Source organism: Lichenostomus cassidix, chromosome Z (genome assembly GCF_008360975.1).
Source record: "Lichenostomus cassidix isolate B80296 chromosome Z, HeHo_3.0, whole genome shotgun sequence".
Taxonomy (NCBI): Eukaryota; Metazoa; Chordata; class Aves; order Passeriformes; family Meliphagidae; genus Lichenostomus; species Lichenostomus cassidix.
In genome coordinates, this window is record NC_139511.1 from 7,755,257 (window position 1) to 7,774,206 (window position 18,950).

Below are 18,950 nucleotides of genomic sequence, written 5' to 3' on the forward strand. Positions count from 1 at the left end.
AGACATGGATATGCTTTAAAGGTCAAAAGACTGAAAAAAAAAATAAACATACTGGTGTGTTCATAATCATCTCAATTGAGAATAAAATACGAATATTTGCAAAAAGGAAAAAATATTGTGGGGAAAGGTATGGAGGGGAACATGTACATGATCCTGTTTTAGAATTGACAGCTATTCCTTAAATCCAAGCAAGTTAGTTTGTTTTTTGGGTTTTTTTTTTTCACAATGCCTGGAGACAGGCCACAGGAGAGATGCATCATATGTTTCTGGTGAGGAGGGTCTGGGGAAAAGGGCTGTGGAGATGACATCAGTTCTGAGATGAAGTTGGAGTTCTGGTATCTTATCCGTGGCATATGGATGCTCACAGCAAGGTATGCATTGGAACACAGACTATACATTTGTTGAAGGGCATAACATTTAGTGTTTTGTTTTTAAGGCTGTGAATTATGACTCTTGGACTTGCTTTTACCTTATCCCCCACAAAATGCCATGATATATAGATAGTAAACTGTCAAAGGGCAGCAAGTTTTATAATTATTTTTATTCCTCAAGAGGGCTCCCACTTCCTCATCTTTTACATTTTACTGTTCTTTATCTCTAGCACAGATAACCATATGAATGCAAGGAGGCCAACTTATAATCTACAGCACTATGTTGTTCAATTGATTACTTGTGTCCAGACTAGAACATAGTTCCAGACACGAAATTGGGTGAATAGCTCCTAGTAATTTCTCTCCTCTCGGTCCCTGAAGATGAAATTCAGAGACAAAATCTTGGGTTGCTACAGACTGGTCGCTTGCAAAGTCTCATTGTTGCAGGGTCTCCTAATTCATAATTACTTTGCCAGGAGCAGAACAACATCTCATCAATCTATTCACAGGACAACAGACACAAATATTGATGGCACCCAGTTGTCCATGTGTTTTAAGAGAAAGAAACCTATGATAGTAAGTACATTGACAATGCAAGCCCAAATGAAGGATCACTAACACCAAATATAAGAGAATTTCCAAGCTATCAGTGATTGGTTGTAAAAGGTGTCATTCTTACCCATTTTGTTTTTAATGGAAGAGGTATAAAACCAATAAACATCAGAAAAGACATTAGACAAACCTAGAACAAAAAGCAACATCAACATTTTAAAAGAAACAGTTATCCTTTCTCAGAATGATCATCACTGTACTCCTTGTAAAAGAACTGATTGTTCAGATAATAAAGGTTTGCTTATTGTGAACAGAGGAAGCACAGTAAGAATGCCTAAGTGAAGAAGCAAAGAGCAAATAAATGTGCAAGTTTCTATGGTTAAATTCTGCTTCATTGTGAAAGCACAAGGAAGTACATAGTCTTTCTTTTTATACAATCTGAGCTCCTACTAATGGTTCATTCATATTATACATATATAGATGAAAATACTATTCAAACTTTTGCAGATTTTTCCACAAAATGTGCAGTGTCAGAAGATTGTTTTCCCAAAGCCCAGTCAATATTTTGGATAGCGGAAGACCACATAAGAATTGTTCGGTTTTACTGCAATAAAGCTGGCTCAATTTGTTGCACTTTAGAAAAAATAAGGGCTGGGGATTACTTTTTTTTTTATTATTTCCTTATTGAACTCTTCAGACAATATCCAGGAAGATAAAACTTTGATCTGAGTGACACAAGAGGATACTTAGCCCTTTCTAGCAAGTACTTGAATTTCCACAGATGGGGCACAGGCTACTGCAAACTGCTGAGTATTTTTTCACTGACCACCACACATAACTGGTGGTCTTTTAAACGTGGTTATTCATTAAGTGAACAAGCATTTAAACATCTGTAACTGGAAGATTTCTGCCTATAAAACTGTGTCCATTACAGTCCCTTACACAACAGTGTGCACGCTCAAACAATACAAAAAAAGACACAGTGGAATGAATACATCTGTGTTTCTCAAACCACAGAACTTCAGTAAATTTATCTGCCCTCCACGCAGAATCACACAGGCTTATTCCACAGTCACACACGGGGAAGTGTTTTCAGCTGCACTTGAAAATACTTATTTGATTTCAGATGTTCTGTCTCCAGCAGGACTTGGGCTTTGATGATCCTTGTGGGGTCCCTTCCAATTCAAGATATTCTATGATTCTCTCTGTAATATGCTAGAAGAATTACTTTGTTACAACTAACCTCTTGCAGACTAATGCAATGTTTTTCAAGCATGACAATTCTTGTATTAAAACAAATTATATGATTATCACTCCTAAAACCAATCTGTGTAAAAAACTTTGTCAGTATTCTTAAGAGTACTTACTTCAAGAGCTATTAATTTCCTCCCCTAGAAATATAATTTTTCAAATCAGAATTATCTACACCAGTGACATAAATGCATAGTGGCGGACAGAAAAAAACAACTTTCAAATCAAGAAGACAAAAATAACTATTCTCCATCATAGTTTTTCATTATAAATAGCTCCTTTTTTAAGTATGAGAAAGCTGTTAAAATTACATGGAAGGATCACCTATTCATTTCAGATATTCTTTACAGAACGTAGAGTAGAGTAAATTTTCTTTCATTGCTTTTTCAACACAGCCCTGTATTTCTGAATCAAGCAGTTGTTGAACTGAACCAGCCAAAACTGGGCAAAAAATATCACTCCCTGCACTGAGTAAAGAACTTTAGTTGTCAAAGCCTGGGCTATTCACTGCAAGTTCTGGTTTCTGGTGCCCACGTGAGAAATTTCATCCTGCCCCCTCCATCTATCTCCTACCTTCCTACCTCAAAGCAAAGTCCAACAACAGTCCCAAATGAGACCTCAGACCCACCTGTTCAACCACCTTTCCTATGGGCAGGAACTGTCCGAGGGAAAATGCTTCCTGCTTGCCTGATGGTGTGAGGTTAACCAGGAAGTTGCTACAGGAAAATCCACACTAGCTTGCTACTTCGTGCTACAGGAAAATCCACACTAGCAGTTTCTGCTCAAAGATAATTCTCATCCTGATTCCTCTAAGGACTCCACATTCTCACATTCAGACAGCTAGCACCATGTGCCCTCTGTCAGTTGCACGCCTGCATCACTTAGGAAAATCCTCAGGTCCACTAAAAAAAAAATCACAAGCAAGTGAGCGAAAGTGTTATTGAAGAAGGGACAGACTTACTTTAAATGCACCCTAAAGCACAGTGAGCAAGTGATTTTCAAAATAAACATGGCAAAGAGGCTATAAAACAAATTACTCTTGAGATGAACAGAAAAAGAAACCTTTTTTTTTAATGAAGGAATGGAGGGGAAAATAATTGGCATGCTTTCAAAGCAAAAACTGTTTGAAATTCAAAGCATCAAGTGCAAAACCAATCCATTTCTATAAAATAGTACTTTTATCAGCTTAACAGAGAAGTTTTAGCTTTGTTAGCTAAAATCAGCTAACAAGGAAGTTAGCTGATTTCATCTAAAAATGCCATTACAAAAGTAGATGTTAAGATGACAGCTCTCATAAATAGGATTGACAGAGTAAAACGTCATTCTGCACACTCAAATCTTGAGTTCAAACTGTGCATTGAATTTAAACTTCTTCTGCGCTAAAAAACTCAAGAACATAAACTATGATTCAGCTCACACTGTCCATCCAAGCTAAGTTGCCAAGTATTGAGAGCCTTTCAATCTCAGGTCTTCAGCAAGGATCACACAACTGAAAATCTGTGCAGGAAAAGGTAACCTTGGAAGATTTATGATTCTTACAAGAAGAAAGATGCCAGTTGACTTACCTGTTGGGTTTTGGCTTGTTGTAGTTTGTGGTTTTGGTTTGGTTTTTTTTTTTTTTTCATTATTAATTTAACCTTTGAAATTGAAAGAAAGCCCAAAGGATTTGATTGGAAATACTTTCATCTGGTTTTGACCATTTAATAGATTTTCAATCTGCCTACAACGGTAACATCAGACAGTTTCAACTCAGATAGTTATGTAGTTAGTTAGGAAAAGAGGGTGTATGTCAAGTAAAACTCCAACAAAGAAAATTTCCATTTTTTGTAATATTGCTGAGTACCAAAAAAATCATTACTGAATTTCTTCTTCACTCAAATACCACATTTAGAATAATCCTGATTCAGAAACTCTGTACCAAAAGATACAGCAAGGGTTATATAAGTCTAACAAAAGGTTTTAGACTTTAAGGAACATACAAGTTTAGAGTATAATATTTTCAACATCTTTTTCCAAGGGAGTGTGGAAAATAAGCTTTTAGATGAAATACGCTCAGAACAAAATTCCAAAGTCTACAATTGATCAATGTTGCAACCTGTAAAACAAAGACATTTGTAAAACAAAGCACGAAATTTCACGTTTACAGCATTTGGAGCTCCACTTACACACAAAAAAACCTTGTAAAAAATGGAATAAGAAAGTAAAATAATCAGAGCTTCAGTGAAGCACAAAAACAGGATAAAAGAATGAGAATAAAAGCCTATCTAGCCCGGAGTACTAACAGTGGCCAAACACAGACACCTCAAGAAGAATGTAAGAATAGAGCAAACTCCTATCAAGACATCAGAGAGTACCCTCAAAACTCTCAACAACATACGGTTCAGTAGTTAGTATCTTCGTGTTTAACCAGTCTTCCTAGATTTCCTGTATATAAACTTGCCTAGCTGCCCATTCAGGCCGTGTAAGTTTTCAGCATCCGTAGTATCCAGTGGTCAGGGCTTCCTGCACACTGTGCTAAAGTGGCCTTACTTCCTGCTGTTCATTTTTGACTTGATACTCCATTTTTTGACAGATAACCCAAAGACCCTGCATGAAATTAATAAAACCAGGAAACAAGCACATCTAGCAAGATGTTCCACCCATGCCACATATGTCCCCATATACCTCTCATAACCCCACTACTGGTTTTACTAGGGACAGAAGAGAACTAAATGGTTTCTTAATGATTTCTCCTCCAGACTGATTTTTTATCTAAACTGAATTTCATCTGCATGTAAATGCCCCAACAGTTCAGTAAGGTCTTTTTGTAATTCATAGGCAACACTATCTTTAAAACCTTTGACAGTTTACAAAGACCAGCAAATATCAACCCCTTTATTTATGAGCATGTTGAGTAGCACAGACACCTGAACTAGTCCCTGTGGAACTCCACTGTTTAAAAACAGCTGTTGACTCCCACCTAAGCTTATAGGCTTTTATCATTCTTCCTAGAAGGATTTTCTCCCTCTTCCTCCATGACTCCTTAGTCAGTCATGCAAGCAAGAATTACAGAGCAAGACATCTTTGGGATCTGTCAGATGTACTTTGCACAAGGGGCACTCCTTCCAAAGGGAAATTCCCATGCTTGGCCACAGCCGTCCAAATGTAGGTCTTTGGAGTCAGCCAAAAGACATCTTTCAATCCCTGTATTTGCTAAAGATAATTTAGGACAGTGTATTCCATTGGTTATTTCAGTATATGACTTTATTTACTGCATCTAAAGGGATCACACAGCCACATTATTCAGCCTCACCTGACACATTTTCACCACCACTAACCAAAGCAATGAGTCCTTTTATTGTAGACATACTCAAAACCATAGCCAAAACTAAAAGGTTGAAACACAGTTACCAAGAGAAAACAATATACTTTTATATTACACTTGGGAGGCAAGAGGGATTGTTGGATCTTCCTTATACGTTTGCCAAGATACCCCTATCAGAGGGGTTCTGAGACAGCCACCAGCACTCTGGATGCTGGCTCTGAAAATATCTCAAAGCTGGCCTTGGGATCCAAGGACCAAGATCTCATTGTCATACCCAATAGAGAAATTTTCCCTCAGACCATGTACCAAGTTCTTGTGTCCCTTATCTACCTCTTAATCTTTGATTAAGAGGGTTGTTTTCTCCTGTATTGTTTTTGCTTTTGTTTTAAATCTTATTTCCTAGCTCTATCTAGCAGCAGTGCAGACCTAATGGCTCACATCTCTACACCGGTTGGGTGTGGTTACCTTCCATTTTCAAACCTTTTGTTAGTGTTTCAGCATCTACTCTCTCACCTTGCAAGGTAGAAAAATCCACTGTGCCTCACCTTTACTGTAATAGTTTTACAAGCATCAGTTCTTCCTATCAAAAGCTGGAGATGTCACACATTACAAACCCTTCTTTATGCAATAAACCCAAGATGCATCACCAATACAGATTACACTTAAGCAAAGCCCACAGTCACAAATGATGGGAGGATTCTAGACAGACCGAAGAGAACAGTGATAATCCAAGTGACAGAGTTAGTATCAACTGTTGTAATTCACCAGTAGTCTGTTTTGTTTCTTTTTTCTGGCAACTCTAGACACAAAACCAATGCAGCAGTGTTCTCTGCTTTACATTTTTATGTTTCTGCACAGGGGTACAGTGAAGTCAAGTCTAAATGTGATAAGCATACTTAAAGCTATGCCTATTTAAATCTGGCTAGGAATAGTAGCAATAGAGGAAAAAGGTAGCAGCAGATACTTAAGACCTAGGCAGCAAGCCAAGAATTATACTATATTGTATTTCTGTCACCTTTCCTGCCCGTATCAGTTACAGTACAGGAAGCACAGGTATGCTTTGTAGCAATAACTTTCATTTCATGCCCTTTCTGAAAAAACATTCTACCAAGGCAACCATGTTATTATCTGCAAATTCCCCACATTCATTCAGGAGTTTTAATACTCTGTCACTGGTAAAACTAACAACTGTTATTTGTTGCCTACTGACTTACACATTTAAGTCATGTACTGTGAGCCTTTAAAAAAACATGCAATTTTCCACTTTTTAGCCCACTATTTTCTACCTGTAAATTCAACATGAACAGACAAATGTACTCAGAGGGCAAAAACTGCACGTTATATACAGCATTTGACACCAGACTTCAGTCTTTAAGGAACTGAAGACTTGGGACCTTTGAGTTGCTGGGCAGGAGCATCACCAGGGCAGTAGTGCCAAATGAATGAATGAAGATGTAGCAGCTCTCTCGTCTACACTGCACCCCGATGGGAGGATCCTGCTTGCAGAGGCCTATTCGGGGACACCTGTCTCGGGTGGGAGTTTTGACAGCGCAGGGTGCCAGCAATGGAGAGACCGGCGGAAAGTCTGCTATGAAGGGATGCCGCGGATGAGGTGGCGTTTCGGTGCTCCCGAAGTGATGCCCACCCTCCAGCCGACACCGCGCCGGGGCTGGTGGCACACAGGTCCCCTGAGCAAAAGCCGCTCGCCCAGGCTCGCCAGGACCGATGCCTCCTCCCAGTAATCACTCCCGTCCCCCGGGGATATCTCGGCTCGGCTCCCGGGGAGCTGTGATTTTTTTCCTTCGAAAGCCTACCGGCTGTGGAAGCCCGCACGGTCTCCCGCTGGCTCTCACGCACGCCAAAGTTTTGCCGCTCTCGCCATAGCGACGCGGGCAGGGACACCCAGCCCCGCCGCCCCCCGCCCTCCCGGCCCGCCCGGCGCAGCTCACCGTCCCAGCTCGGACTCCAGCTCGAAGTAGTGAGCCAGGGTGTCCTTGTTGGAGCCATCGATCCAGTAGTCGGGAGCGGAGGACCCCGGGCGGCTGGCGGCCGATGAGCCAGAGGAGGAGGAGGATGAGGAGGACGAGGAGGATGAGGATGGGGAGGGCATGGTGACTTTCAGCATGCCGGGACGCCTGCCGGGGCTGTCCTCTCCTCCGCGTCGGCTGCGGAACGCAGAGCGACAAGGCGGCGGCTACACCTCGCCTCCCTCCCTCTTTCTCTCCTTCCTTACTTATTTCCTTCCCTCGCTCGGTCACCCCTCCCTCTCCCCTCCTCCTCCTTCCCCCCGCGCCGCGCTGAGCGGCGGTGGCGATGGCGGGTCCCCAGCCCGGCGGGGCGGTGGGGCGGCGGGGCGGGGCCGGGGCGGGGCAGCGGGAGCCTCCCCGGGATGGGGGATGCATCTCCATCGCCTCCCACCATTTCCATCCACCCCACCGAGCCGGGCGACAGCTCCGCGCCAGCAGCGAGAGATCCCCTGGCCGCCCGGGGCTGAGGGAGCGCTGCGAGTTTCCCGGCACCGGGAGCGGGACGCGGGTCCGCAGGGGAACAGCCGCGCAGGAGGGGAAATCGCATCCCGATCGGCGGGCGGTGTGCGGCGGAGCCGGCCGGGATGCGCAGCCCGTAGCGAGGTGGGCGCCGACCGGCCATGCCGCAGCGTTTTGCCAGTTCCCGGGCGGGAGTTCAGGAATTCTGCCGTGAATTTGGCGAGGAGGGTGTGGGGGCTGAGGCTGAGCAAGGCAAACAGCAGTGGGAAAGAAAGAGACTGACAAATTCTCGAACATGACTATAAAAATCCCCAAAACATAGCTTCCCTTCCCACCAGAGAGCTAAAAGAAGCCATAGAGAAATAAATTTGCTGTGATTCAATGCCACTCTTTTAACAGGTTATGAAATCTGCAGGTTACGAAATGCATGTGAATTATGCTAAAGCATGCTATATCCCTGATTGCAAAATCCTTAGCCAGAAATATCTATAGAAGGGTCGTTTCTGTTGGTGTAGTGGCCAAATAAAACAGCAGCAGTTGTGTGTGCCTTGCATGCATAGTGTGCCAGATCAATCCCACTCGCATCCTCTCTGTGCTGTTACACCCACTCACACTGCCATGCCAGCACAGGCAGGAGGCAAAATGGACCATGTGCAAACCCGTGCAGCAGAAGGGACAAAGTATTGTCCTCTAATTTTCAACCACAATTCACTGGCCTGTTTTTTAAACATGGTATTTCTTGCTCAAGTAAAGCACAGTATCCTGGGCAGCATTGTGCTAATTCAGGTGTATTGATGTTTTCCAAGATGATTTGTTTCCCCCCATAAACAAGTCTCTCTTACTGTTCCTTAACTTTCTTACTGTACCCAAATGGGACAATTATTCTTAATTCTGAACCTCTTAATTTCTCAGAGATCGTAAAAAAGAAATTATTCTCTCTATGCAGCCAGATAATAGAGAAGTGTCTGCTAAACTAATCTTTGTTAGTAGTAGGAAAGGATAAAAGAGATGAATGAGACAGATAAAAGAGAGATAAAACCTTTCCCTCTCAAGTTTACTTAATGCCATTATGAAATTAAAATGTAGATCCCCACTGTGATTTGAGATTTTATCGTTTTCAAATTAATATTTGAAAGTCAGGGAAAAGTAACCCAGAGTCCTGATCTGAATACCAAATTCCATCCAATACAGTTTGACAGAAACTCCAAAATTCCTTTGAGATGAACTTTATGCTCAGAGCACCTGGTCACCGGGCTGCAATCAGCAGTAGAGCAGTGGGCGCACAGTCTTTTCACTGTTTCTTACACCTCCTCACAGCCCCCCAGCTCTCTTTGTTCCTGCTGGTGAGTGCAGAACTTTTCTTCATAAGTTTTTAGTTGATAGTTGACTTTTTTTTATCTCGTAACATTTGTTAACAGCATCTTCTGGGAAAAGAAATAGTCACAGATGAGGAAAATCACACACACAAAAATGGCAAACCAGCACACTTAGAAGACAGTGGTTTTCCACATTATGTTTTTTAGTCTAGTATTTAATATATTCTGTAAGCCAAAGGGCATGTATAATTCTGTTCTGGTGGGTTTTTGTAAAAATTATTTTAGTAACATTATATTTATCCAGGTACCTGCAATCAGGTTCACATCTCTGACAATCGAGATATAGTTACCACGAGCCTTCAACTACTCCTTGCTAAATGACACAGCACCAATGCATTTGCTTTTTTGATTTTTCTTTTAAACTGGGCTGTCTATATGAAAGGCATTTTTCTTTCCTTGAAACTCAAAGTGAACTTTATTGCATCGTGCTGACAACCTAGAACCTGAAAACTGACTGGACCTTGTTCTTCAGAAGATCCACATCCTTCAAAAATTACAGTCACGATATCCAAATGTGTCCATGTGGAATTAAAGAAAGTCTTCAGATTGCACACTGTGTCTAACCAGCAAAAAATGCCTCTCAATCTCCAGGAAACCAAAGAGGGCATTTCAAATGTGCGGTGTTCCACTCAGACCTATGTTAACCACATGAAGATTTGCACCAATGTTATTGGACATGAAACTAAAACACTAACAAAACTTCATTTATCAATTTTTGACACACTACATATGACATTTTACTATGGAGATACAAAGATCATAATGTTCGGGCCAACAAACCCAGGTTACAAACTCAAAGAAAAATGGCAGGTCAAGGAGGAAGCAGTTTACGTGAATAAAATATGCACGCAAGAGACATCCAATCTTCTGCCTCTCTCCTGTCACCCAAAAATTTAAACCCCAAAGCAGGAATGTAATCTGGTCTCTTGGTGGAGGTATGGGATCAGTAGTCTTTCTGCCCTCCTGGTTGCTGCAGTCCTGTTTTGTTAATGCTCTTGTCCTTTTGTACAGACATCACTTCATCAGGTATAAGCAGTACTTACTTTAGAGAGATAAATTAAAAGGTAAGTACAGGATAGGAACTTTTTAAACTTGTCTTCTGAAATTTTCATACAATTCTAGCAGTTAGACCTTGTGTAGGAAGTCAAGAGCAAGAAAATTCTGTCCAGAGTTTTGAATAAGTGGTTTCCAGTTTGTGGGCATTGTTTGAAAGAGCACCATCTTAGTCCCTTGAAACTTATGTGAATATTTCTTCCTGGCAAAAATGCAGCAGCTGCTTATTGAAGGTACAATGTCTCCACACCTACAGTAGAAAAGGCAGTATTATATATGAAAAGCAAACTGTCAGATAAAGTCCCCCTTATGGAACATTTCTCTCAAAACTATTTTCATGTACTAGAGCTTCCCTCTTTACGAAGATGATCCAGTGTGGATTCCACATTTCCACCTGTGCTAGACCAGATGCTTATCTGCTGTAATTGTAATGCAGATTAAGTTTTGTGAAACAGAAGTTGCTCAAACAGTGTCATAAGTCAGAAAAGTTGAGATCAGGGCAAATCCCCAAAGCTTTCACATCCTTTCCATGTCATTGATTTTCCCTGCTGGATACAAAGCCTTGCATTGCATTTTATTTTCTATGACATCTTCCAGCTCCCACTCAGCTTCCAGTACCTCTGGATGACTGTGCAAGCTTCCATAGATGCCTGTCAGTTGTGAATGCTAAAAACTTCTGCCAATTTCTTTGTTTTTAAGACTTCTAGGACTTGCTTTAGGACTTGTATTGAACAAGTTCATCACAGTCTCTTATTATCATCTTTCATGCTGTTTTATGTGTAAATCTAAGTCTACTTAAAGATTTATAGAGCTGCTGGGTAAAGATGGACTCTTTCATCAGCTCTGTACGTGAAGAGTTTAAATCAGGTGAGAATGAAAGCAGTGCTGGGAGAGGCCAGCAGAATAGTGATGTTGGAGAGGAGCTGTCTATGCAAGGAAACAAAGAGGAACAGGCCAACCCTTTGTAGAGTGACAATAGAAGTAAAGGAGAGTAAAAAGTGCCCTTTACCTCAAACCCTACTTACAGGTTTTTGAAGTCAAGACCCTTTTTTTTTGCTAGTGACTGGGAAAAGCAAACATGTAAATGGTGATAAAACTGATTGCCTGAAGATAAACTGTTAGAAAACAGTGTGATTCATCCATCCCTGAACCACATCATGTGGCCCGGGGGTATCAATAGGGTCATTTTATAGTCATTGCAGGAAGACACACAGAACCATATGTCTTTGCACCATAGTCACTTATCTTTCCTGTCCCTCTTTAAGTGATTCAATAAATCATTTGATTTCTATGATGTAGGAGGATACTTGAAGCGTTCCCTTTCATTTTGCAGGATCAAACAGCCCTGCTTAACAAAAAAAAAAAAAAGGAAAAAAAGCTGGTCCACAATCTATGAGTCATTAAACCCAATAAACCACCCCCTTGAGGACAAGCTGCATAAACCAGAAGTTGCCTGGTAGGACCCACAGAAGTTACACACAGCTCTTCCTGTGTTAAGCCCATTTAGCTGTTGCTGGCTCTCTAATCCCTGCTCAAACAAAATCCAGCTGGAAGTCCTCTGCCATTATTAGCAGCTCGAGAAATTTCTCCAGGATATAGTGCTTCCTTGTTTCTAAGGCAGAACTTTTACTTCCCCCTCAAACGCTCTTAGTTAGTTAAAATATTCAGTTTAAACTCCCTCTGTCACAGGGAAAAAGAGCACCCTCCTCACGCCACCACCTGCACCCCAAAAAAGAGCACTCTATGAAGCAAACTCTAAAATGTACAAGTAAGAATACAAACTTTATGCCAGGTTTAAGGTGGTGCCAGACTTTCAATACATTCAACAGAAAGCTGAAAAAAAAATATTAGGAAAGCAGATACAGAGTCCTAGTCACAGGCAAGCACTCTCAATATAAAAGCTGACAATGTCAATATTGTTTCTTTCACTTTCAAGGAAGAAAAGCCAAGTTTATCCATGTTTTGGTATTTGGAAAAAGAAATCCGCATACAGGAAATTATATGAAAACTGTAAGAGGGAGGTAAAGTTAGCAGTTTCTGAGGAGTGGTCATTTATGTGAAGAGAACTTACTTTCCCAGGGTAGGTTGGAGTCCAACCTCAATTCAGTGGTAAACCGGTCATTGTGGAGGAAGGTTAGAGGGAGGCTTAAGCATTAGCAGCCTGCATGGATATGCAATGACTTGAAAAATAAAAAAAAAAAACCATACTTAAAACACATTTTTTCTAATTCCTGAAATGCATGTTTTGCCCAGCACCAAAGAAAACATTAAGGAATAATTTCAAGGGCAGCAGCCACCACTCACTTCATTTTAAAAGCTGATCAGTGGCTGTGCATGTCTTTTTGCTGATTTGTGAGCAAAACCCAGTTAAAAATTCAGCAGATCCCTCTCTGTTACTTTGCCCAGAAGAAAGGAGTCTAAGGTGTTTGTTTTCCCATATAAATATGCACAGATTCAGCAATACAAGATTTCTTAGCATGGTTTCTTCATCTGCTTTACGGATGTAAAGCAAACTCTCCACTGCCAGCACCTCAACATTTTATTTAGCAATTAAGTGTGTTCAGTAGCCGGTCCATCACTGAGAAGTTAATAGCCATGGTTCAAATCAAAGAGAATTCAAGGTCTATCCCTACTGCTGTTCCAAATAGCAGCTAATTTACTACCTAGACCAGTTAATAATTCTTGCCTTTCCAGTTGTGTTATTCTGTGACATCCCCTTGCCCCAAACAGGATAAATAAAACCCTGCTGTGTTGTGAAAAACAATTAAGGCCATCAGTTCTGACTGCTGCAATCCATGACGGAACAGACCTTCTTTGTTTCCCTCATTTGCCTCATATTTGAGTGGCTATAAATTGAGAGGGCTGTTAACTGTAGTGTAGTTGTGACTGGGTTTCTTGTGACTTGAGTGACAGTGACAACACTGGGAAACACTAACAGTTTGTACCCAGGGCATGGTACAGTGGAGAAAAAATAGCTATCCTAATTTACTTCAGTGATTTCTGATTGGATTGCTTCCAGTTCTGTAAATTCAGGAAAACTGCAGCTTTTATGAGACGAGAAATGGCTGTAGTTTGTTGATAGTGTTTTGTACATCTTTCTCATTAAGCATCCAGATATGGCCTTGTTCAATTGCAGTCTAATCTGTTTGAGTGCCCTGCCTGATATTGATGATAACAGGCTTACTCTGTTAGCTAAAGGGGCTCTAGAAAAGACCTAACTCTGGAAAAAAAGTCCAGATATTACAACAACATCCAATTCAAATTTAAGATTAACTATTTAGTTATGTGTTTAGGTCCAGTACTAGACTGCACCATTGGTCTTCATGGGAGCAATAATTTCAAGACACAGACCTGATGCCTTTGTTGAGGGATCTCAAAATGAGACAGCAGTCATGGGGAAAGGCTTATGCAGGAATTCCAAAGGAGTGGAAATGCCTGCACTTGAGTATTTCAGAGAATAATTACTCCATTTACTCACACCTAGACTGAATGTCTGTGTTTTGGGTTTTTGTTTCTTTCACAGGTCCCTTAAGTCTTTGGATCCATATGGCCCTACTATCACTACAATATTTCTCTGACACATGCTGACCAGAGACACAGCAGTAGTGCATCTGTGTCCCAGGAAGTAATGTTTAAAAGCTGATCTGCAGACAAAGGTAAAAAAGAGGAGTAGGAAAACACAAATTCAAACTCACTTTGTCTCACCCAGATGTGGTGCCTATTTCAGGCCTATGTGAGGTTCCCTCCACTCAGACGTGTAACACTTACCTAGCTGCTCCATTCTTCCATAGTTCTTAGATAAAATCCCTGGAGCTCCAGGATAAAACTTTCCTCACTGTGCTCAACTTTCTCCATATAATTTCTGGGCTTTTTCACTTTTTGATTCTTGAAAATTCACTGCAACTCATTTAATTTTCAGGGACAAGAAGAGCTTACAGTTGGGTAAAAGGAGGCCTTTCAGCAGCTCTTCTGGTCTCTGACAAGCATCCACATAAAGATTTTTAGTGTGTATTTATTACAGTTCAAAAGTAATTACTGTAATGGGAGGGTGCACACAGGGATACCTTACTGATGAAATGCTATTATTCAGCAACTCTGTATCATTAAACCCCCTGATAGAAACTCAGTAAACAGAGCATAGATAATTTCTGCAGTTTTCATGAAAAACTTGGAAACATTGGAAGTGCCTAATAAATTCACTTATGACTCAAGATCATATGAGATCATACTTTCACACAAGATATGCTACATCTTGTAAAACAAAAAAAAAATCTGAATCCCGCCAAAATAGAAGTTAGTATTTCCAAGGCACTGCACTGCAATTTCTTCTCTACATCATATACATATATATTCAAAAATGTTAAACCAACAAAATCGCACCTTTCCAAGCACAAGATTTATTTGCACTTTCAGAAAATCAGCTGCAGTTCACTTTGTTTAAATTCTCGCTTAGCTAAACTTTTAAAATCTGTACCACTCAATTACAATGGCGGGAATTAACAATGATGATCACATTTGCAGACTGAACTCAATTACTATACTCATCCCTTCAACTACTGTTTTTCCAATTAAAATTGAGCAAGATTGAATGGGGAATATAAAGCACCCTGGTAGAATTTCCAGTAAAGCGAGTTGGATACCATGTGGAGAGATGATATTTGTGAGTCTCCACCTGAGTGTTCCATTATGACCTCTGCCAGTGTGGTGGGTTGACCCTGGCTGGAATTCCAAGTGCCCACCCAAGCTGCTCTAACACCACATTCCTCAGCTGGGCAGGGGAAAGAAAATACAAGGAACAGCTCTTGGGGTGAGAGAAGGGCAGACAGAGGTCTCTCAGCAGTTGCTGTCACAGGCAAAATTGATTTAGCTTAAAGCACCTTCCCTCCAACTTCTCCCTTCTTAACTTTATCCCCAGTTTTCTCATTCACCTCCCCACCAGTGCTGCAAGAGGTGAGAAGTGGGGGCTGGGGTCAGTTCATTACATGTTTCTGCCACTCCTCCCTCCTCAGGGGCAGGACTCCTCACACTCCCTGCTCCAGCATGAGGTCCCTTCCCACATGAGAAAGCCTTTCATGAACTTCTCCATCCTGAAGAATTGAGTTCTTCCAGTTCCATGGACTGCAGTTCTTCAAACACTGCTCTGGTCTGAGTACCTTCCATGGTGTGCAATCCTTCAGGACCTCACTGCCCCATTGTAAGGCCCCCATGAGGTCACAAAATCCTGCTAGGAGCCTACTCCAGCATGGGCTTCCCATGGAGTCACAGCCTCCTTTGGGCACTGCTCCAGTGTGAGGTCTCCATGGGCGGGACCAAGGGCTGAAGGGGAATCTGCTCCAGTGCCTGGCACCTCCTGCCCCTCCTGCACTGACCTTGGTGCCTGTATGGGTGTTTCTCTCACATATCCTCACTCCTTTCCTTGGACTCCTGTTGCTACTGTGAAGGTTTCTTCCCCCTGTTCTTAGCAATGTTATCCCAGCTACTTCTCACTCAGTCAGCAGCGAGCCTTTGTCTTTGAAAAGGCTGGGATTGATTCCATCACCTTCCCCTCGACCAAAATCCTGCCATGCAAACCCAATTCAGTAAATCTGAAGCAAAGCAAAGTGTTGAACAGTTTCATTGCTTAGGTAAACAGTTCCTTTTGTTTATTTCTCACACACTAGTTTGGTTCTGTAAATACTCTTACCATTGTTTAGAGCTTGATTTATGAAGCGTACCTAAATGCTTTGGCAACATTTGAATCGTATAAATCACCTTGCAAAAACTCATAAATTCCTCTTGTTGCAGGTAAAATTTTACATGTTTAGAGACATCCTGATTTCTTCAAGTAGTATTTTATATATATATATATTTAAAATCTGAACTGAAATGTCATCAGTGAAATACTGAACATTGATTTCAGTGAAAAATTTCTCACTAAATCAAATGCTATGACCATGAATCACTATAGTGCTCAAATTAATCTGTCCATTTTTTGCTCATGTTCAAAATATATTAAAACAAGCCCTACTCTACATTGGACCAGTCCTCACAGTAAAGCTAAGTTCACCAAGAGGGTACAAATGATCCTTCAGCCTTCACAAGACTAAATGACAAGGTAGGTAGTAACAAAACATGTATAATTTGGTTGCTGATCTACACATAATTTCTGTAGATGTGCAGAAGGGTTTTTGCACTTGAAAACAGTTCCTTCTTCTTCCATAGACCTCTTGTGTAGGAAGGCAATATTAAAATTACTAACCAGTATATGGAAGCAAACAAACTAAAACATTAAGAACTCTCCAAGCTGTTCTTGCTGTACATTACTCACACCTTCTCTCTCTTGGACAGAGGCTTTTGACATCTTTTTTTTTCCTAGTAAAAGGTTGAACAATGATTTGTATGATTTTAAAAATAGATCAGAAACTAATGTTGGTTTATATCTATGGAGTGCCAATGATCTCTAAGCATACTAGCAGATGTAAGTGAAAGAAATATCTGGTCGGACACCTTGAAGGAAATTCATCATCAGTGTCCCTCCAGGGTCAACAGTTTGACCCTGATTTGGAAAATTATGGGGTTTCTACAACACCAGATGAAAGTGCACTGATAGGGCTATGTCAGTCTGTTAATCTTGCCTTTTTCCACACAAGATTTCCAGAAAATAATCACACAAGACTGCTTCCATTTTAGTTGTCACTTCCACATTTCCCTATGATTTTTAGCAGATTCTGTTACAAAATGTCAGCAGTTACATAGATAAGCATCTTAACTCACATGGGGCAGGAAATGTGAGCCATCAAAGTGAACTGCGGAATAGCAGAGCTCATTATGCTTCACTGACTGCATTTGGAAAGAAGTATCTTCTATCTGAAATGAGAGAAAACAAGAGTCTCCTTGCTCCTCACCAGAATGAAGACGTGTGTTTCATCTTTGGCTCTGCAAGAAACTCCCTGGTGGGTTGGCCAAATCCCACACAAACTTATTTAAGACAACTTATAATCAGTATTTTTGGGTCTTGCAGCCAAAGGCAAGTGTCTTATTTCAAGTAAACAAAATACTTAATGAGACTCAGATGGGTCAACTTTTTCAGTGGAACTTCTAAAAAAACAAAAATCACTTTTAAGCAGAATATTTAACTTCACAAGTACCTATAGAAAACATTTGATTTTTTTCCAGAGCTTTGGCATTTTTTTCATACAAAATTATTTAGAGTCTAGCTCTGAGTACACCGGGTTCCTATCAAGCTTTTATTCTTTCCCTTTGGAGAAACTGTTGGTTAATATAGTCCCTAGTTCTATGAGGGAGAAGCAGCAGCAGCACAGACAACAATAACAACAAACAAACAAACAAAAAAATCTACCCAAACAAACAGAACAAAAACCCAAACAGAAAGAAAATCCCAAACTCTTAGTTCTAACAATATAAACCTAAAAGACATGAAAATTAAGAACCATCTTTTTAGGACTTTTATCTTGTCTATGGCTTTTCACATTTTTTATAGTCATGCAGTTTAACATGGCAAAACACACCAGGCTTTTGGGTAGAACTTGCAGCCATTTTCTTGGGTAATTCTTTCCTGCTGGCATATCAACAGGAAAACCATTTAGCATGACAAGAGAGACCAAGAAAGCCTGTATCAGCTACTACAACATTCAAATGAGTGGGAATAATAAAAAGCACGAGGGTAAATGCTCTGAAGGTGTGAAGATTTTCCAGGAGTGATGACATCCAGAGTTTGAGAGCAACACAACCAGTTTAACACCTCACAGAATAGTCATGAGAAAAACTGAGTGAAGTGGATGCTGTAGCGTCACCATAAATACCACATCCCCAAATATTATTTTTCTCAATTAACTTACAGCTATTAAGTAGAAGACTGATAAAATACTTTGGAAACTACACAGGTCATCTGTATCTTACTCTACCCCTAAAATGGTACAATATTTCTGAGCCAAATTTTGAAGTCTTTAGTGAAAGACCCAAGTCCCACTGACACCAGTGAGGGCCATTGCTCTCAGAAATCAACATTTATGTTGTGTATTTCATCTTGTACTAATCTTCAGCAGTCTCACCTGTGACCTGATGCTCCACCAGAGGGAAAACAGTTTTCTGATTTAAAAAGGTGGTATTTGCAAATCAAAGCAAGACAGAAGTTCAAGGTTTGGCCAAGCTTTACTAACCATCTCCAGGCACAGCAATGAAGAGAGCATAACTACCAGGATAACTATTCCTAATAACTTCTGTCTGTATCCTTACATATTGTCTGTGTTTTTTTCATAAAAAATCATTTCTTCAGTACTAAGCCCGCATTTTGACTAACTGCATGACATGGAATAGGTATTCTAGAAAACTAATAAAATTAAGTTAACTTGGAGGCCACATGAGTCATCCTGTTGTTAGAGGAGAAAAATAGAATACAGGCAAATAGAATACTGAAATTCAGGGTATCCTTGACTCCACAGCAATTCACTCAGTTCTATACAGGATGCTTTTCTCAAACCTACAAACTTCTGCCTAAGCTACTGTATTGGTTTGAAAACAAACCAATGGGAGATCACAAGTCAAGATTGAAATTAAA

General features: G+C 40.7%; 1 protein-coding gene across 1 annotated transcript in view; it reads right to left on the reverse strand.

Annotated features, from left to right (window-relative positions):
- Nucleotides 1-7,812, reverse strand: part of CAMK4 (calcium/calmodulin dependent protein kinase IV) — a 143,355-nt gene extending 135,543 nt beyond the window's left edge. The window contains exon 1 of the mRNA XM_085042823.1: nucleotides 7,428-7,812. Coding sequence (XP_084898949.1) covers nucleotides 7,428-7,603 — 176 coding nt within the window. The 5' untranslated portion in view covers nucleotides 7,604-7,812. The remainder of the gene's footprint in view (nucleotides 1-7,427) is intronic.
- Between the last annotated feature and the right edge of the window lie 11,138 nt (nucleotides 7,813-18,950).